The 18979-nt window shown below is 34.4% G+C and overlaps 1 protein-coding gene across 2 annotated transcripts in view; it reads right to left on the reverse strand.

The window, feature by feature from the left end:
• LOC127970106 (anaphase-promoting complex subunit 1) overlaps positions 1 to 18979 on the reverse strand; it is a 65412-nt gene that overhangs the window by 36659 nt on the left and 9774 nt on the right. For both annotated transcript variants that reach the window (XM_052572373.1, XM_052572372.1), the window contains exons 12-21: positions 18852 to 18942; positions 17671 to 17736; positions 16374 to 16511; positions 14180 to 14320; positions 11867 to 11927; positions 7476 to 7663; positions 6412 to 6486; positions 3519 to 3787; positions 1913 to 2004; positions 280 to 428 (exon numbers count right to left, since the gene is read on the reverse strand). In XM_052572373.1, coding sequence (XP_052428333.1) covers positions 280 to 428; positions 1913 to 2004; positions 3519 to 3787; positions 6412 to 6486; positions 7476 to 7663; positions 11867 to 11927; positions 14180 to 14320; positions 16374 to 16511; positions 17671 to 17736; positions 18852 to 18942 — 1270 coding nt within the window. The remainder of the gene's footprint in view (positions 1 to 279; positions 429 to 1912; positions 2005 to 3518; positions 3788 to 6411; positions 6487 to 7475; positions 7664 to 11866; positions 11928 to 14179; positions 14321 to 16373; positions 16512 to 17670; positions 17737 to 18851; positions 18943 to 18979) is intronic.

Here is an 18979-nt window from a genome sequence, read left to right on the forward strand (position 1 = left end):
AGCTCAGCGAGTGAGTCAGAACCACTCTGACTGATTCATTGAGTTAAAGATTTGTCAGACTGATTCAGACTGAGTTTGGAAGGCTTTTTGAATGATTCACTGAAAGAACTTCTCATAACAGTTTGTGAATTGCACTGAACTACTCCATTAGAGAAAGATGTCACCACCTGTATTTTTCAGGAGTCAACTGGGTTGTAAAATTCAGTGCATGAAGTGTGCACCTATAAAACCAGTCATGAAGACCATATTCAGTGGCACAGGGAGGATTTGGGTCCTTACCAGCACCAGTAGTTTGGTTCTCTCACAGATGCCAGGCAGATAAGGAAAAGGCGTCACATCTTGCCCTCTCAGACAGCGACTGAGCCAGCTGAAAACACACGGGGCTTCCCCGTCCAGGAACACCGGCCAAGTCATCAGCTCCATCTGAGCTGCACAACAATAGAAATATTAAAAGAACAGCATTTTTTTAAATATAAATTTGTTGAGTAAAATTATTAAATGGCTTTTAAAATGAATGCTAATTCAAAAAACATTTATAAAAAATAAAAATCGGTAACACTTTATTTTTAGGTGTCCTTGTTACACAAATCGCATGTACTTCCTATCATAATAACAATTACTTACTTAATTACCCTAATCCTAACACTAACCATATAGGAACTACATGTTGTTAATTAATATTACTCAGTGCTTAAATGTATAATTACACTGTAACTGTTAAAGTGTAACCATAAAACACTAGCTTTAATGCATCCTGGTATCATTTCTTGCAAAAGATTCAAACCTTACTGAAAATATTTGTGACACTCTCCTGTTCAGGTTATTATTGTTAACTAAAACGATCAAATCTGTTTATTGAAATAAATTATAAATAAATTATAAATATTAGATGAAAAGTTAATTTTTTAGGCCACATTTCTAAATTCAAGCACTAAAAAAAAACTAGAGCTGAAATAAATATAAAATAAATAGTAAGAGTAACAGTATCGGGTCTTATATAGTAATAGAAATGGTAGAAGCACACAACAAAATGTCTAAAATTAAAAATAAAATGAAGGAAGCTAAACATCAAAGCTAATTAGAAAGCTGAATAAATAAGCTCTCCATTGATGTATGGTTTATTAGGATTGACAATATTTGTCTGAGATACAACTATTTGAATATCTGGAATCTGAGGGTGCAAAAAAATCTAAATACTGAGAAAATCACCTTTAAAGTTTTCCAAATAAATTCTTAGCAATGCATATTACTAATCAAAAATTAAGTTTTGATTTATTTACAGGAGGAAATTTACAAAATATATTCATGGAACATGATCTTTACTTAATATTCTAATGATTTTTGGCATTAAAAAAAATCTAGCATTTTGACCCATTCAATGTATTTTTGGCTATTGCTACAAATATACCCCAGAGACTTAAGACTTAAGGTTTTGTGCTCCATGCCTATGTTAGACCTTTTCCTTGGGTTTTTCCCCATGGCAACAAGGCCTGTCACTCAAACCCTAAACATGGCCAGAAGCACATCAGGCCGAACTCCTCCAAACAAGTCAGTCTGTCGTAATAATCAATATATTAACTTATTTTTATATATATTTATTAAGGTTTTTAAGATTCTAAGATTCTTTTACATTTTTTCCAAATATTCTCAAAAATGTAAAGCTTGTTGTCATTTGGAAGTGTGTAGGCCTTCTTGCATTTTATGTTGTTACATTATGATTTTATATTCCATGGCACAACATGGTCTTTAAAATGACAATGATATCGATTATCGCAATTATTTCTGGGGCAATATATCGCACAACAAAAAGTTGTTATCGTGACAGGCCTACAAGTCAGCACTGTCTGGTGAATGAATAGAAAAGCCTCGAGCTGCTAATGAGGGGTCCCGAACACATTGATCCTCCTCGTACCCTGATCAATCACGCAGGCCTCCTTGAAGGTTTTGATGAATGAGGGGTAATCGCGCCAGTACAGATCAATGAAATCCTCCAGCTGTAGGTCCCTAATGAAACGAGAGGAAAAAATTATTAGTGGCTTAAAGAGTCATCAGGTGCTCGATATATACACTAAAACTAGTATAAGAGCCAAACCAGAGCGTGACTCATACGGTTCGACAAACGGCTGTGGTCTGACGGCTGTACAACTCAAGACTTGTGTGCCATTCAACAATATTGTGAATATCACAATAATTAAAACATGGATTTTATTTGTAAACGAAGTAAAAAATACAGTAATAGTTGTTTGGGTTCCTCTAAACATGATCTATCTTTGGCTACAACCTCCTGCTTCTTCCAGTTCTCACAAAATATGGGCTTAACTTCAGTCAGTATGAGTCAATACCATCAGATATATAAAAATGTGTACTGGCATTACAAATATTGATGAATTCAATGATATGAAAGATTTGAGAATACAGGATGGTTTCAAACTGTCAGTCAGCTCCATCTACTGAAGAAAACGGGCGATTTAATTGCTCTCATAAATATATGACAAGATTGGAAAAAGTTGATACACATCTGTGCAATCTTAAAAAATTAGGAGGATTATTATTTTTTTACTGATTTATGTCAGGACATTGTAGAAATTAATTTATACACATTTGTACTTTTTTTTTCTTATTAGGTTTTATCTATTAGAATTTATATGAAATATAAAGTATGTTGTTTATACACTATATTGGCTATATATAAATATTTTTTTAAAACAGGTTTTATTTTATAGATTTGATTATACAGATTAATGTTGAATACATATAAATATACAAATAACTGAAAAACATATGTGCATTTCATATATTATGAGTTATAAAATATAAACATTATCGTATTTATATTGTAATATATACAATATTAAACATTTATATTTTTTAACATATAATAATAATTATATACATTATATACACAAATAATATAATATTGACAGAATGATGAATAAAAACGATGAAAGTGACAGTTTAGTAATTTCTAAAACTAATGGTTAAAATTGTACAATATATTTTGCACCATGAGTCAAGAATTAATTGGTTGAAATTATGTTTTTTGACTGCAAAAAAAGTAAATTTCTGAGCAAATACATACATTATGTACCCAATATCATCAAAAGACAAAAAAAATATGGAGATAAATATTACCCAGCCCTAATGCTGACCTACAAACAACAGGCACAAGCCGAAGAGTCAACAGAGGACCAACGTTAAATCCTGATCCTGATCTTCTGTATTATAATACAATACTTTTAGATCTCAAACCCACACGGGTTCATCAAACAGCAGCAAATTAAACTCTCACTGCTGTTTTGTTCATGTCCACATGACAGCATGCACTTGTCATTTTATTAAACAATAAACTACATTACAGCTATCTCCCCATCCAAAATTGGGATGTGCCACAAAGAAAAGCGGCACTGACAATGTGAAGTGGGAGTTTTGATGAGTTGGGCGACTTGACTTTGTTAGTCAGGAGGTAAAAACAAGGTCTTGTTCGTAGATAAAAGACAAAAAATGTAATAAATAATTACTTGGCCAGCTGTTGCAGCAGCCCGACCAGAGCTCTCGCCCCACTGCGCTGCAGCTCGTCCAGCTTCAGGTCTTCATAGAGCAGATGCAGAACGTAGAAGAGCACCGGGATGTGTGGAAAGAGCAGGGCAGACGACTCTAAACCCAAAACAGACGCGTGGTGGTTCTCTACTCCACCGGGGGGCCACACCGGCTCCAGACCCTGAACGGCCACCGCAGGGCACATGGAAACCTGCCAATGGTAGTCGGAGCATCGGAGGTATCCCCAATCCTGTTGATGTCATACAGATATAGCCATCAATAAACCTTTAAAACAGGAACCCAGCAAGGACTTTTATACATAAATTATACACTCTATACACTACTATACAAAAGTTTGGGGTCAGTAAGATTATGTGTGACCCTGGACCACAAAACCAGTCTTAAGAGTACATTTTTCAAAAATGAGATTTATACATCATCCAAAAGCTGAATAAATTAGATTTCCATTGATGTATGGTTTATTAGGACCGGACGATATTTGGCAGAGTTATAGCTATTTGTAAAACTGGAATCGAAGGGTGCAAAAAAATCTAAATATTGAGAAAATCTCCTTTAAAGTTGTCCAAATGAAGTTCTTAGCAGTGCATATTACTAATCAAAAATACGTTTTGACATATTTAAGGAAGGGAATTTAAAAAATATCTTCATGGAACATGCTCTTTACTTAATATCCTAATGATTTTTGGCATAAAAGAAAAATGACGATAATTTTGACACATACAATGTATATTTGGCTGTTGCTACTAATATACCCCAGAAATGTCAGACTGCTTTTGTGCTCCAGGGTCACATATAATGCTTGAATGAATTTATTTGGTTAAATATATATATATATAGTAAAAACAGTAAGTTGTAACATTTCTTATTATTACAATGTTAAAAACAGTTGCCCTGCTTCATATTTTTGTGGAACAATGTTACATTTCATTCAGGATTCTTTGATCAATAGAAAGTTTAACTTTTGTAACATTTTAAGTAGGGCTGAACGATATATCGTTATCGTATCTATATCTAGATATGAACTTTCAAGATATTAATATCGAAAAAAAGCAACGATATAGATGATATAGATTTCCCCTATCCACGCTCGCCCTGCATACAACTCTGGCAGTCACAACAAACATCAGTTTTACGAGTGCCCTTGACTGCACCGCTAAAGTCAGCGCGCGCACACTACCAGGGACATGGGAACTATATTATGAGAGGGGGGGCGGCGTTTCCATGGTGACGCGTCATTGCTCGTCACGTGACACACTGCAGCAGCAACAGCGCTGAATGAATGATGATCTGCTTTTATATCATTTTTCCTTTTTTATTCAGAATATTCACAAATGTGTTAGTTATGGCATGAAATAGCTGATATTCAGATTGTCAAATACATGCAAGTGGAAGTATATTGTTGGTTAAACACCTTTATAACGATCGCGTTAGTTGAGCTGTATGCGCGATGGGTGCCGCCGTTTGTGCCGCAGACGCAGTTCAGAGAATCAGATCTGTTGGATTTACAATCTCTATGTTTACAACACGTGAATTCATCCACTTCTCCCGAAATACTTAAAAGTAAGTGGCTGGTGAACTGGGAATAGAATAGAGTAAACATTGAAGTTACTTACACAATGTGTATCTGATATGAATAAAACATGTCGAATTATAATGGAAAGGATTATTATTACCTCTTCCATAGACATCAGTGTGTATTTTACAAACTCTAAATGTATTGTTTTTTAGTACTTATGTGAATTTATTTGTTTGAAAACTAAAATAAACAGTATGTGGTTGAAAACACTGAAAAGTTGCGACCTCTTCGTCTGGCGCGAATGATTTCAATGTAAAGGCGCGTTTAGGCACATCTGGAGGTCTCGTGGCGCAATAGACGAGTTATGAGTTATGAAAATGACCATTGCAAGCTGAAAGCGACCGGCTTTTGTGGTGGAAATTGGCAGTATCTCCCCCACCCTGCGCAGCTGTACCGGAGTGTCCCTGGGACATCAGTGCGGTCGGAGCGCGTCTTCTCAACAGCTGGACATATAGTGAATAAAAAACGCTCTGCTCTGGACTCTGAAAATGTTGATCGACTTGTTTTCCTGTCCAATGAATTTGTAATGGCCTTATTTTGCGCATTACAATATGCCTGCCTTGCCTAGTGTCGGTTACGTTCAATAAAAAACACACATGGCCTGTTCTCAAGTCCATTTAAAGTTTCATTTTTTTGAACAGTTTTTTTAAAATGGATTGAATCATTATAAAAAATAATCTTGGAGATTTTTGAATTGCCTAAATCATAAATGAAGCCTGCAGTGATGTTTTTCTTTTGTTATGGCAGCCGTCCCCTCTGCATAGCCTATATCTTTTTTCGAGAATGTTGCACTCCTGTTGCCGTTTGTTATTCTTCACGAAAGTTCATGCCAATAAATAAGAAATATTGCTGACTTGTGCGTTTCCAGCGCTCTCTTTACGTTCTTCTGTTATTTGACGTTGAAAAAGGAAACCTTTTTTTTTTTTTTAAGACATGGAAAATCGATTCAATGAACACTTATGTCTTAAAAATCGAAAATGATTTTTTCACAAAAGTGACAGCACTAGCTCTGAGCGCGCCTGTCTCTAGCCAAAAAAAAAAAATTTTGTCCGTATCGTTCAGCCCTAATTTTAAGTGTCTTTTGATAAATTTAATGCATCTTTATTGAATAAAAGTTCTAATTTCTTTAAAATAAACTTCCTGACCCTAAAATGCATTTTGTTTTTGCCTTTCTGTAATAAATTAAAGGCAAGTTAACATTTTCGGCTGCAGCTCAAGCTGGTAGGCTACAGATGATCAGATGACTCAGGGTTTTTGACATGTTTAGGGACACTCACCTCATCTGAACCCGTGTCAGCAGGTCGGGCTTTCTTTGGGGCTATCACTGGAGAGAGGGGCACTTCAAAATGAAGCTGTGGAGATGACAGTAGTGTTAATGATCAAGGAAGATGGACAAGTGCTAACTTCCCTGTCTTATAATACAATTTTGTCCAGTGTTTTGTCATAATAGTTTGTTGCTAAATTAATAGTATTGTTTTAATCAAGTCTTTTGTTTTGATAAATGTTTAAATAAAGTATGTTTGTATAAATAAAAATCACTGATTTATTCCACTACATTATATAACATATGCAAGCGAATAAGATCTACAACAAAATATTTTCCATCATAAATTAATTGTACTGGGAAAATATGGTTAGAAATTAATTTGTAGAAAAGAGTTTTAATGTGTATTAAACTGATCCAACTGATTTTAAAACAAACAATTTTTTATAATATAATGTTTTGTTTTAATGTTAATGTTTTAATATGGTTTATTCTTTTATTCAAAAATAACCAAAGATTTAAATGTTTTGATAAAGATTTTTTTTTCCTCTGATTAATTAAACTAAATTTTATGTCTGATATCTGATTTCATGATTTAAAACATTTTAAGTCAAAAATGTATTTGTACTGGGCAAATATGAATTATATTAATAATTACAATTTAATTGTGTATTCAAATTATCTAATTGATTTTAAAACATCAGAACTGTCAGTTTATAACACATAATTCTGACTTTATTTGAGATAAATAATTAAATACATTTATTTTAATATGCAAATACAAATAAAGACTTAAATATATACAGAAAAAATATTTATTTATTTATTTAAAAAAATGTATGCAGGCAAATAAGATCTACAAAAAAAGTCAGAAATTAATTGTACTGGGAAGTATAAAGTTGTAGCAATAATTTCAATTTAATTTGTAGAAAATGTTTTCATGTGAATTAAACCGTTTTCTGTGCTTTGTTTAAGTCATGTAAAGTTTGAATTCAGTTAAATGCTTGATCAATCCTAGTGAGCTGGCAGAGCCTGAAGGATACCCAACACAAAGACTGACACAGAGGTCACACTCACATTGCGTGTCCACGTCAGTCGTTCTGTGTTGTAACCCATCATTGTCATTAGGCATGTAACAAACAGGTTCCACTCCAGGTGCATGCTGGGACCTCCAGGGGCGTTGTAACTGTTGTACCACTTGACCAGCACTTTCATGGCAGTGTCCTTGGGTAAAATAAACCTGATGGCCTGCAGGCAATGCTTGACTGTGTGAGTAAAAGAAAGATTAAGAGTTAATAACAGAAGTCACTAAAACAATGGTAAGGAGTGAGCACTTTCTGAAACATTTGGGTCTCTAGATAAGGCTTGAATGCCGCCTTGTGAGTCTATGGGAAATGTTTAACTCATTTGATCATTCACCACTTAAAAATCAACCAGAAAATAAGAGCAAACCTCTCTGTAAATGACTGGAGGAATCATGCATGTAATATTTATGCATCATAATTCAGACTTTTATTTTTATTTCATAATGCGTAATTCTGACTTTATTTCCCACAGCTTCAAGTTAAAATCTCAAAGTTTCTCAAAGTTAAAAACTTTTAATTTATTTCTTGCAATTCCAAATTTATTTCTCACAATTTTGAGTAAAATTGCAATTCAGACATTTTGAGTTCTGAGTTCATAATACACAATTCTGACTTTATTTATTGCCATTTCCAGTTTGTATCTCACAATTTAGAGTTAAAAACACAAAATTTTGTGTTAAAAACTCACAATTCTGAATTTATGTGTTGGGATTTTTTAATAAATATCCCACAATTTTGAGCTTTTGAGGGGCACCTAATTTTGTGGTTAAAATGATCTCTCTTTAATACTTGCTCAAATTGCTAAACTCAAGCATAAGCAATCATAACAATGATGCATGCCTTAGCAAACACCACTAATACATGTTATTTAGTCAGCTGTCACACTGATCTCTGATGAATTAATACCATATTATTAGATTAAGATTAAACATAATATCATTTTTAGCTGGAATCTCCCACCCCCACGTGTGTAGATCCAAAATAAAAAGTGTAGGTGAAGATAATGGAGAAGGTTGCACGCGGAGGTGATCCTATAGAAGAGTGCACACGGAGGGGGCCGCCACTTCAAAGGACAGTCGGAGCTGGAACACACATCTGAGCGAGGAGGGACGGGTTTACAGATAAGTGTTTGACTACGTGACACGGGGGCTACAAGACCTGATAAAGACAACCAGGATGTTGGGATCTGAGGGAGGAGGGATGCATGGGGTTTGGTTGGATTGGATTTCTGTAACAAGATGAAATGAAGCAAAGAAAGTGTAGGACTTTTGAACATTTATGTAGTTCCTTGAGCAAAAGCCTTATTACTAAGCCATAATTTCTAAATTTGGAAAGAAATCCGACACTTACATTTTTTTAACACAAAAGCTAAATAAATAATGGGGAAATTGCTTTTTTTATTAAGTGATCAGATATTCAGTGTTCAACATGATCAAGTGTGAAAGCCTGTTTCTTCAACAGAATCAAAAAAAAAGAGGGCAACTTTGGCTTTTTATCTAACATTTCGGGTTTTATTTCTCACAATTATGAGTTAACATTACATATTTCAGATTATTTTTTTTCCAGAATTGTGAGTATATAACCTTTAAGTTTATATTTTAACATTTTGAGTTCAAATCTCCCAATTCAGACTCCCTCAAAATTTAGTTTGTCTTGCAAAGTTCACTTTGCATCTCCCAATTCTGACTTTTTTTTCCTCTAAATTTATATCCGATTTAAGGGACCCCAAGTTTTCTGGACCGAAGGATCTGTCTTGATCCCAAAAATGAATTTTTCATTAAAAAAAAAATGTTTTGCTACATTGCATTTTTCATACATATTAATGCACAAAATCATATTACTTTCAAAAAGTGAATCTTCTGTTCAGATTTGCAAGATGTCTACTTAGAATTGCTAGAGATAAAGTAGGAATTGTATGCTAAAAACCTTGCAATTTCTGATAATAAAAAATTGTGAGAGAGAAAATACGCCCTGAATGCAAGAAGTCAGAATTGACAGCTTTTTTTTAAAGTGGGTTTCCATATTTAAGTGTGAGGATTTCACAGGGAAAATTTTTAATGGTGTTTCACCAAGACATGCATGAATATTAATATTAGCATTGGAGTATTATAATATTAATATTATAGTTTGGTTTAGTAATTTAAACAAACCCTTATTTAAAAGTATTAAAATTCAGCATGTAATTCCCCACGTTTTTGTTACGTACATGAACAATTCCTGAAATCACACAGCTTGCTAAGTAAAGACACAAGTCACATCTCTGATTTCAATTTTGTATTTCAGAGCTACTTTGCAATTTCACAAATTTGCCTCATAAAATGCTAAAGAATTCATTCATCCTGCTTTGTCACTAGATCTAGGGAACAATAGAGTACTGTAACTACATACAGAGTATGAAATCTTTAATGAATAGAGCATACTACCAGTAAAAAGTGCAAAAGCATCTTTTGTTCACAACTAAACGTGAATCAGGGATATCTAAAATGGCATTTTCCACTTCTTTCATTTCATCTGCTATCGTTTAGCGTCACACCACCACACTTTCAATGACTGCCTGGAGCTTAATTAACAAACAAACACAGAAAGGTCAGGATGGAGCTGAATAAAATGCCACTTTATTAGCAGTACAAAGCCTACCACTTTTTAAACTAAAGCACTTATTAACAGGAAGCTGGCATTAATTGAGAAAATTGTAAAGAATGCCGGATGGGAAGATGTCGCACGCAATTAGTTCAAAACTAAAGGCCAAGATAAGTGAAACAAATCCGCCAGGGGGAATCTGCACCCACGGTTGGGATCTGACCAGTGTTTGTCCATTCAAAAGTCATCGTTATAATGCTAGCATGCTCTGGGTGATAGGTGGTAAAAATTTAAATGGTACAAATCAATTGCAAACAGCTCTAATGACATCAACAGACCCAAAGCATGCATCATCTCCACTTCCTGGAATATTAATAGCAAACACATTAGAAAAGGTCAAATGTCTAAATGCAGAAAGCGTCAGGAATGACTCAGTTTTACTTCACAGTAAAGCATAACTGCATTCATTAGTGACAGATCCTTGGGCACATCATTTATGCCTAATGAATCAGGATCTGAGTTTTACCAAATAACTACAAAACAGCACTGTTAGAGTCTCACAGGAGTGCGGGTTGAAAAGCGGCAGTGTTCACATCGTCAGAGGTTTTGAAGACCAGATGAAATATGTGCATCATGACGACAATTAAATGAAAAGGTCACCCAAAATTGAAAATTTGCAGAAAATGTACTCACCCTCAGGCCATCCATGATGTTGATGAGTTTGTTTCTTCATCAGATTTGGAGAAATGTAGTATTGCATCATGCTCCTCTGCAGTGAATGGGTGCCGTCAGAATGAGAGTCTAAACTGCTGATTAAAACATCACAATAATCCACAAGTAATCCACACCACTACAGTCCGTCAGTTAATGTCTAGTGAAGTGACAAGTATAACGTACTCCTATTCTGACCAAAAATGTTAAAAGTCTTAATGATGGATTGGTTTCTTATAAACATGCATCTTTTCACTTCACAGGACATTCATTGATAGAATGGATTGCTGTGGATTACTTGTGGATATTTGTGATGTTTTTATCGGCTGTTTAGACTCTCATTCTGACGGCACCCATTCACTGCAGAGGAGCGTGATGCAATGCAACATTTCTCCAAATCTGATGAAGAAATAAACTCATCTACATCATGGATGGCCTGAGGCAAGTTTTGTTTTAATTTTGGGGTGAACTATTCCTTTAAAATGTACAATCCTTTTACATTTTAATTTAAAAGCCCTTTATTATACCATTGACGAAAAAGTTGTATTGCAATAAAGCACTAACAAATTTTTATAGAAAATAAAAATCAAATAATAGTTTAAAATTAAGCAATCTGACACACAAAACACTCAATAACACTTAATGTCTAATTAGTTCATGTTAGATGATGCATTAGCTTAGATAAACTGACAATGAGCAGTATCTTTTTAAGCAAAATAAATACAATTACTTACTGATTGTTCATGTTAGCTCACAGTGCATTAACCAAAACTAATTGACTACCGACATTATGCTTGTATTTATGTAGGTTTATTTATTGGTTTAACATTTGATGATGTTATTTATTGGTTTATTAAGTAATATTAGAAATTAACATTAAGATTAAAAAATGCAGTAGTAGTACATGCTGTTAACCACTGTTAACAAACCAAACCAAAATAGTGACTACATGTAGAAGATATTTTCATGAAAAGACCAAACCTAAAAATTCAAACTGACACCAGGAGGACGTGGGGCTATTTTAAAATGAGTGTTGTGAGGAAGTGATGCATCACGCGGTTAGACTGCATTTATGTGAGTGTTTTCTCTTACCCAGCTCTGAAGTGGCCAGCTCGGGAATGGTGATTCTTAACATGGAACCGGAGCTCAATTCCTGAACAAAAGAAAAGTGATGGGCGGATATTAGCGCTACATTCTTAATTAGCTGTGCGAGTCTGAACTAACAGGCGTCACGTTGCTATTTCTATCTGGTCGAATTCTGTCAAAAGCAACCAAGCTATTGTTGCCCGCTTTGCTGAAATAAACTGAAAACAAAAGAACAATTGCATGCATTAAAATTCCAGCAGGCATTCGACAAAACAAACCGTAGACGCTGGCTATTTTTAAAAGCCTTTCTTAGAAGCATATCATCCCACATAAGTTGGTAGTGGCAAGATTGCTTTGACAGGCCTGTAAGGGGATTTCTTCTGGTAGGACATGCCATTCAGTGGGAAATGACAACGCAGAGGGGCTGACTGCAGGGGAGCAGACTTTATTGAGTCTTGTCGAAAGAGTGACAGGCTCTTGGTGCACATGTCTGAGCCGGCACACCATGTCGGTCATGTCCTGTTACTCTGGCAGCCCTCAATTACAGCCGGCCACTGTACGACAAAAGCAATTACCAGAGCCTGCCTTTAGCAGCAGTGGTCAGCACAAACGAAAACGCATGCATCTTGACCCTGTTTGACATTTTGAAAATGCATTTAGAAAGCAGCTGCCACATTTACATCCAGACAGTGATATATCAAGACAACCAGGTGGATTTATCTGAATTATGTTCCCATTGTAAGATTTACTGGCATTGGACAAAAAACCAAGCCCATTTGGCTGACTAACAAAAGACTAATTCTTCCAAAATATACTGACAGATATTTAATGGACAAACGGTTCACCTCATTTGTTATCAGTCAGTAAAATGTCTATGAACTATGAAAAAAAGGCAGCTGCGACTGCCAAAACTTGACCATAAAAAAATAAAAAAAAAACTGCAGCAACATTTTTGCAACTGATGTACATAATGATAAGATAATATACCAACCTGCTTATATATGAAAACCTGTTTTGTACATTTATAATACACTGATAAACACCAAAAAACACGGGTGGTAATAAGAAATCACATGAGAAATGTAATGCATTCAAAAAAAAAAGAAAAACTACAACTAAGAAACACTTATTTCCATGAAAAACCATCAAATGTAAAGTGTCACAATTCTGGGAATCTATGGTTTTTCATGTGTAGATTTTTTTTTTTTTTTTGATAGTATGATATTTATTTAGGATTACATTTAATAGCATGTACTGTAACATTACATTAATAAAACATTTGACAGTTTTTCACCATATAAATTGACATTGAAAATTACTTTATTCTGTAAATACACATTATAGATCTTATTTTGAAAATGTATGTGCCTTAATAATGTTTAAATCAAAATTATGTTGCTACTTCAGTTTCTGTATGACTAAGTAGGTTTGTAACGATTCACTCAACTCACGATTCGATTCTTTTTTTGTTTTTTTTTGTTTTTTACAAAATGAGATTTAAGGCAAAGAATAAAATCTAAAATAAATAAAATTAAATGTGTCCTTTATCATTGCATGGACAAAATGCTGTACAATTCTTTGTGAAACTGAAATATAACTATAATAATATACTAATATAACACTTTATTATTGCTCTTTTGTTGGTTTTGATTGCTTCTATTGTCGTCATTTGTAAATCTCTTTGGATAAAAAGCATCTGTTAAATGACAAAATTTAAATAGAATGTAAATGTAAATAACAACGCAATTGAAATTTTAAAACAATCCCCAAATTAAATAAATAACAAATAAAATATGAATTTTAATAAGCTTTATACAGAGGCAAGATAAAAAGAAAAAAATACCATCTATACTTTTCTAAAAACAGTAAGTTTCCCTCAGACATGCATTCAAATAAACTCTTACCCCTCGAATCGCAATTCGTTTAGCATCTCAACCGATTGGAATCATCACATATTTAAATCGATTTCAACCGGCATAATTCTGTTAATCGTTACATCCCTATGACTAAGGTTATAAATGTCTGGTTTTGCTTAGAAGCATGCATGCATTTAATTTGTTTAGACTGCAGCTTTATGAAGAATGCTTTTTTAAATAATACATAAATTTAGCTTTATACTAGCCATCATCAGTTATCATCCATTCATAAAAAATAATCAGCCATCAGCATCAGTGCATCTGGTTTCTAAAAGAGCTTTTTTTCATGATTTCTGTGATCCGCAGAATTGTAATCACCGGTAACAACATCAAGCATCTTAATGACACTAGAACATCAATGAACTGTGTTGAGGGGGTGTTATAGGAGATGAGTCGGACTGACCAGCGTGACTCTGTTGCTGACCGCGTCTCGGAGGGAGTGGATGTGAGGTGCGGCCTGCTGGAATGAAGAGTCTTCCAGCCAGGACGACTCGTGGTGCTGCGCCGCGCTGCGCACCTCCAACACAGGAGACGGCATGCCAACCTGACAGCAGCAGATGAGGAATACCATGAAAAGACATGACGCAAAACACACAACAGCACTGCAAGGTGTTCCATGTTCAAGTTTGATGAGGTTAATGCCCATTATTCAACTTAAGCCAGTTCATTTTGATTACGGTGTAAAGTTCATTTTTTCAGAAACTAATTCAACTGAGCAAGAAGCAGCTCAAACGAAGAAAGTAGTGTGGATATTCAGCTCAGGCCATTTCAATGTTAATTAAATGCATTTTTGATTTTGCCAAATTCGTTAATTATAAATAGGGGTGCTCGGATCACGATCGGCCGATCGTTATGCACATCTCGTCAGTAAAGCCGGTTCTCTAATCAGTGGTTAATTCCATCAGGTGTGTGATTTCACATAGAGCAGCTGTTACTACACAGAGCCGTTGTTAATAGAGAAGATGCGCAAATCCACTTCATTTTCAGCGTTTATTGGCGCATCTTCTCATTTAACAACGGCTCTGTGTAGTAACAGCTGTTCTATGTGAAATCAGGCACCTGATGGAATTAACCGCTGATTAGAGAACCGGTGTTACTGACGAGATGCGCATTTACAATCGGCCGATCTTGATCGGAGCACCCCTAATTATAAATACGTTCGATTCAGATATAAAACAGCTTTGTTTCTGAATATTAAAGAACAGTTGACTTAGAAATTACAATTTGCTAAAAATGTAATAACTCTCAGGCCATTCATGATCAGAGCAAATTTTGAGAAATGTAGAATTGCATCACTTGCTCCCCAATGGATGCTCTGCAGTGAATGGGTGCCGTCAGAATAATAGTCCAAACTGCTTATTAAAACATCACAATAATCAAAATATAATCGATTAATTAATTTTCTTGTGAATCAAAAGACTGCATGTTTGTACAAAACAAATCCAGGTAAAGTTAATCCATAATAATGCTTCCTACAGTGAAAAAAAAATAATTTCAAAATACACTCACATATTCCTTATAGGGTGGCAATATTCTGGGTGTACACTTATATGTTAGCCAGAAGCAACAATTGGACGTTAAAAATGTCTTGATGGATTTATTTCATCCATACACACACTAAACTGTTCACTTGACAAGACATTAAGTTATAGACTGATGTTTTTATCAGCTGTTTGAACTCTGGAATCTGACGGCACCCATTCACTGCAGAGGATCCACTGGTGGTAAGAAAAGAAAAAATGAGGTAATGCAATATTTCCACAAACCTGTTCTGATGCAGAAACAAACTAATCTACATCGTGGATGGACTGAGAATGAGTCCATTTTCAGCAAATTTTAATTTTTGGGTGAACTTTTACTTTAGGGTGTCTTTTAATCGCCAACAAAGCAAGAAAAAGGCAAAAGTGGCAAGGATTCCAGACTCCGTAAGGTGACAAAATGGGGAAGAAAAGAAGAAGAAAAAAGTTTTCTGGCCGGAAAGCTTAAAAAAATATTGTTCATAAAGTTATTTGCAGCTCTCGTAACCATTATTAGTAGTAAATAACCATCATAAAAAAGCAATAGACTGTGATTGAAATGTGCTTGTCCACACAAGTACATCATCTGCCCCTAATGTAGTTCTGTAGTGAATAAAATTCAGTTTGTGGTTTAGGAGACTTTTGCAGGGACTAGAGAAGCTTTTATCAATAATGCAATACTTCATGTTAAATGGTGGCTCAAAAAAAAAAAAAAAACTTCTCTAACACAATATCCATAAATACACTCATACGGGATAAAACCAGTCATTTATTAAGCATACTATCACTCATGTGGACAACTTGATCTCTGTTTCACACAATTAGATTATCAAAACAGTCTAGAGCCAAGTTGTTTGTGTTGTTTAAGAAGAAAAATAATGGAGCTAGACATATTACTGTGATTTAATACTGATGCGGATCCATTTGTAGAAACAAAGCGGATGGCCATTAGCATTAGGACACAATATCAAGAGTCCTCTTGAAGAATGCTGTCTTGTCTTACATATATGACTCAATTAGTGTTTTACTAATCAGCTACAATAAAACGCACACGATCCCGCAATAAGCACATTATAGTACCTCCTCCAGACGGCTCATATGCTGAACCGCGGCCCTTGCGGGGGTGCTGATGTTCTCCAGAGGGGTGCTTAACTGTGGCTGGTGGTTTGGCACACTGAACGTAGGAGACAAAAGGCCAGGGACAAACACTTTGCTGACCTGGAAGCAAACATATATCATTATTACTAGCTTAAGCCATGATGGCTTTGTGTTACCATAAAGCTGAATTAACATTCTTTAATTTGTGCAAACTTTAGCTTTTATGCATTTTATTTAAGCTATGTGTGACTGTCTTAAAACCAAAACTTTTGAGGTTGTCATTTCCTTGTGAAATACATAAAGAATTAGATGCATAACAAGAATATTGAAGAATAGATTAGAACAATAAGAGTGTAATAATAATAAAATACAACTATTATTTTTATTACCATTTTGTTATGTTATATATATATATATATTTTTTTTTTTTTTGTATAATTAAATATTAATGCACATTTAAATGCATTTCAATAATAATATTTAGTAAAGGTGATCGTATTAAATATTTTTATTTAATTATATGTAGCATATTATAATATTATAATTCATATATACACACATATGCAGACATACATACATCGCTATATACACAATTTATTTGATTTATTTTATTTGACAGCAAAGAATGCCTGAAATGGCAAATTTGGAAAGGCTATTTTTTTTAAACCACTATTTTTATATTATATATGACAAATAACACTATAAATGACAAATCATGTTGGATAGCGTTGGGATGCAGCCTTCGTATTCTGTGGGATAGGTCACATTGATCAATCATATTTTCAATGAATTCTAGAACTTGAAAATTGGTTCGAGGTGCGTCATCCACGTCTGAAACACACAGCATCATCAGTGCTGCAGAGAAAGGGGCTTTTTATACATCAGTCATGCATGCATCTGGAAGTACCATCTTATGACATTAATAAACGATATGAATCTAACAGTATAAACAGATATCCTGCGCGCCTGTAAAGAATCCCTGCATTCTCTCCAGCACTAATCATCCAGATATGAGTGACTCACCTGGAACCAATTTTCAAATCTCTAGTGATTGGTGGGAAACATGATGGAATGAGATGATGTATTAGACTCAGCACTAGGCTTTGAGTGCAAATTGTAATGCGCAGATGCCTTTGGCTTTTTTAATAAAAGAGAACTATGCATGGCAGGAACGCTGCATATTACAGCATAGTCCGACTGAGCTGAAAGTAGAAAAATGATTCAGGACACTAATAATGTCATTTCAGAGGTGAAAAACGCAGATGAAATCAAGCCTCACCCGTGTGACTCCTGTGTACAAGACCAGACTTCCATTGGCCTCAAGCACCAGCATTGTATGAATGTCCTGCGAAGAAATGAAGAAAACGGGAAATTTAGGTCTTGATGATGACAGTGGAGGAAAAGAGGAAGACACTTATAGCTGATGTTCAAGATTTACAAACGTCACGCTTATACGGTGTAAATCCCTCATCATAATAGGAAGCAGAAAGATCAAATCTAAATGGATTTAAAAAATGATTCTAAATGGAAACATTTGCAACTCTTGTTACACTGATCTTACAATTTATTGCATGGTTAAAAGTGAGTGCTTGTCTATTAGTAAACAACTTAGTTTCAGACTAACTTCCAAACAATAAAGATTACATATGCACAAGAACAGCAGAATACTATGGAAAGAGTACTAGGGAAACTATAAGGTCAGCATGAAATTATAAAAAAATAAAATAAAAATCAGTATCTATTTTAAATGCAAATCAATCATATATCCATGCATTTGTTTTATTGTTACATTTTTTGACCTTATAACTAAAATGTTAATCTTTTGGTAAATTAATTTTATCTTTTTATTATTGATGTATACAGGACCAGTCATTTAATCTGTTAAACTGCGGCTTTCGCATTTAGATCCATCTCCATTTTTGAGATATCTGATTGTGGTTATTCAATCTAGTCAATTATTTGAAAAAAGCAATATTTGTGCCATCTCAATCACATTTTGGCATTCAAATTTAAGGACTTAAATGTGAAGCAGGGGTGGAGAGTCATAATATTACAGGGAGTAAAATAGATTTAAAAAAATATTACACAAACAGTCAATGGTGTTCTTTTATACAAAATAAAGGCTTTTGGGTTTGTCGCTATTTTATATACATACTGTATAACAAAATTCTTGATTCCGACAAATGTAGCAATATCTATATCTTAAAATTCAGTCAACAACTGAAGAATAGAAAAAAAATCTGCATTTTAAATTGATGATCTTTTTCAATAACCTGTTTCACTCTGATGTACATTCACAATGCCGAAGAAAAGATACGTCACTTCTTCAGTTTATCGTGACTTTAGCAACAGTACAGATAATATAGAAAAACAGTTACTTCACAACATTCAAGACACATCACGGTGACAAAGTCTTTGACATATTTCATAATGATATATTTGACAAATTCAAAAACTCACCTCAAGAGGGGCAGCATCTTTTGCGGTGATAACGGTCACTGATGCAAATATCAGTTGAGAGGTTTCATTGCTCTCAAGGAACTTTACACACCTGCAAACAGCACACCAAAGCTTTAAAAATGCAAAGT

Source organism: Carassius gibelio, chromosome B13, assembly GCF_023724105.1.
Source record: "Carassius gibelio isolate Cgi1373 ecotype wild population from Czech Republic chromosome B13, carGib1.2-hapl.c, whole genome shotgun sequence".
Taxonomy (NCBI): domain Eukaryota; kingdom Metazoa; phylum Chordata; class Actinopteri; order Cypriniformes; family Cyprinidae; genus Carassius; species Carassius gibelio.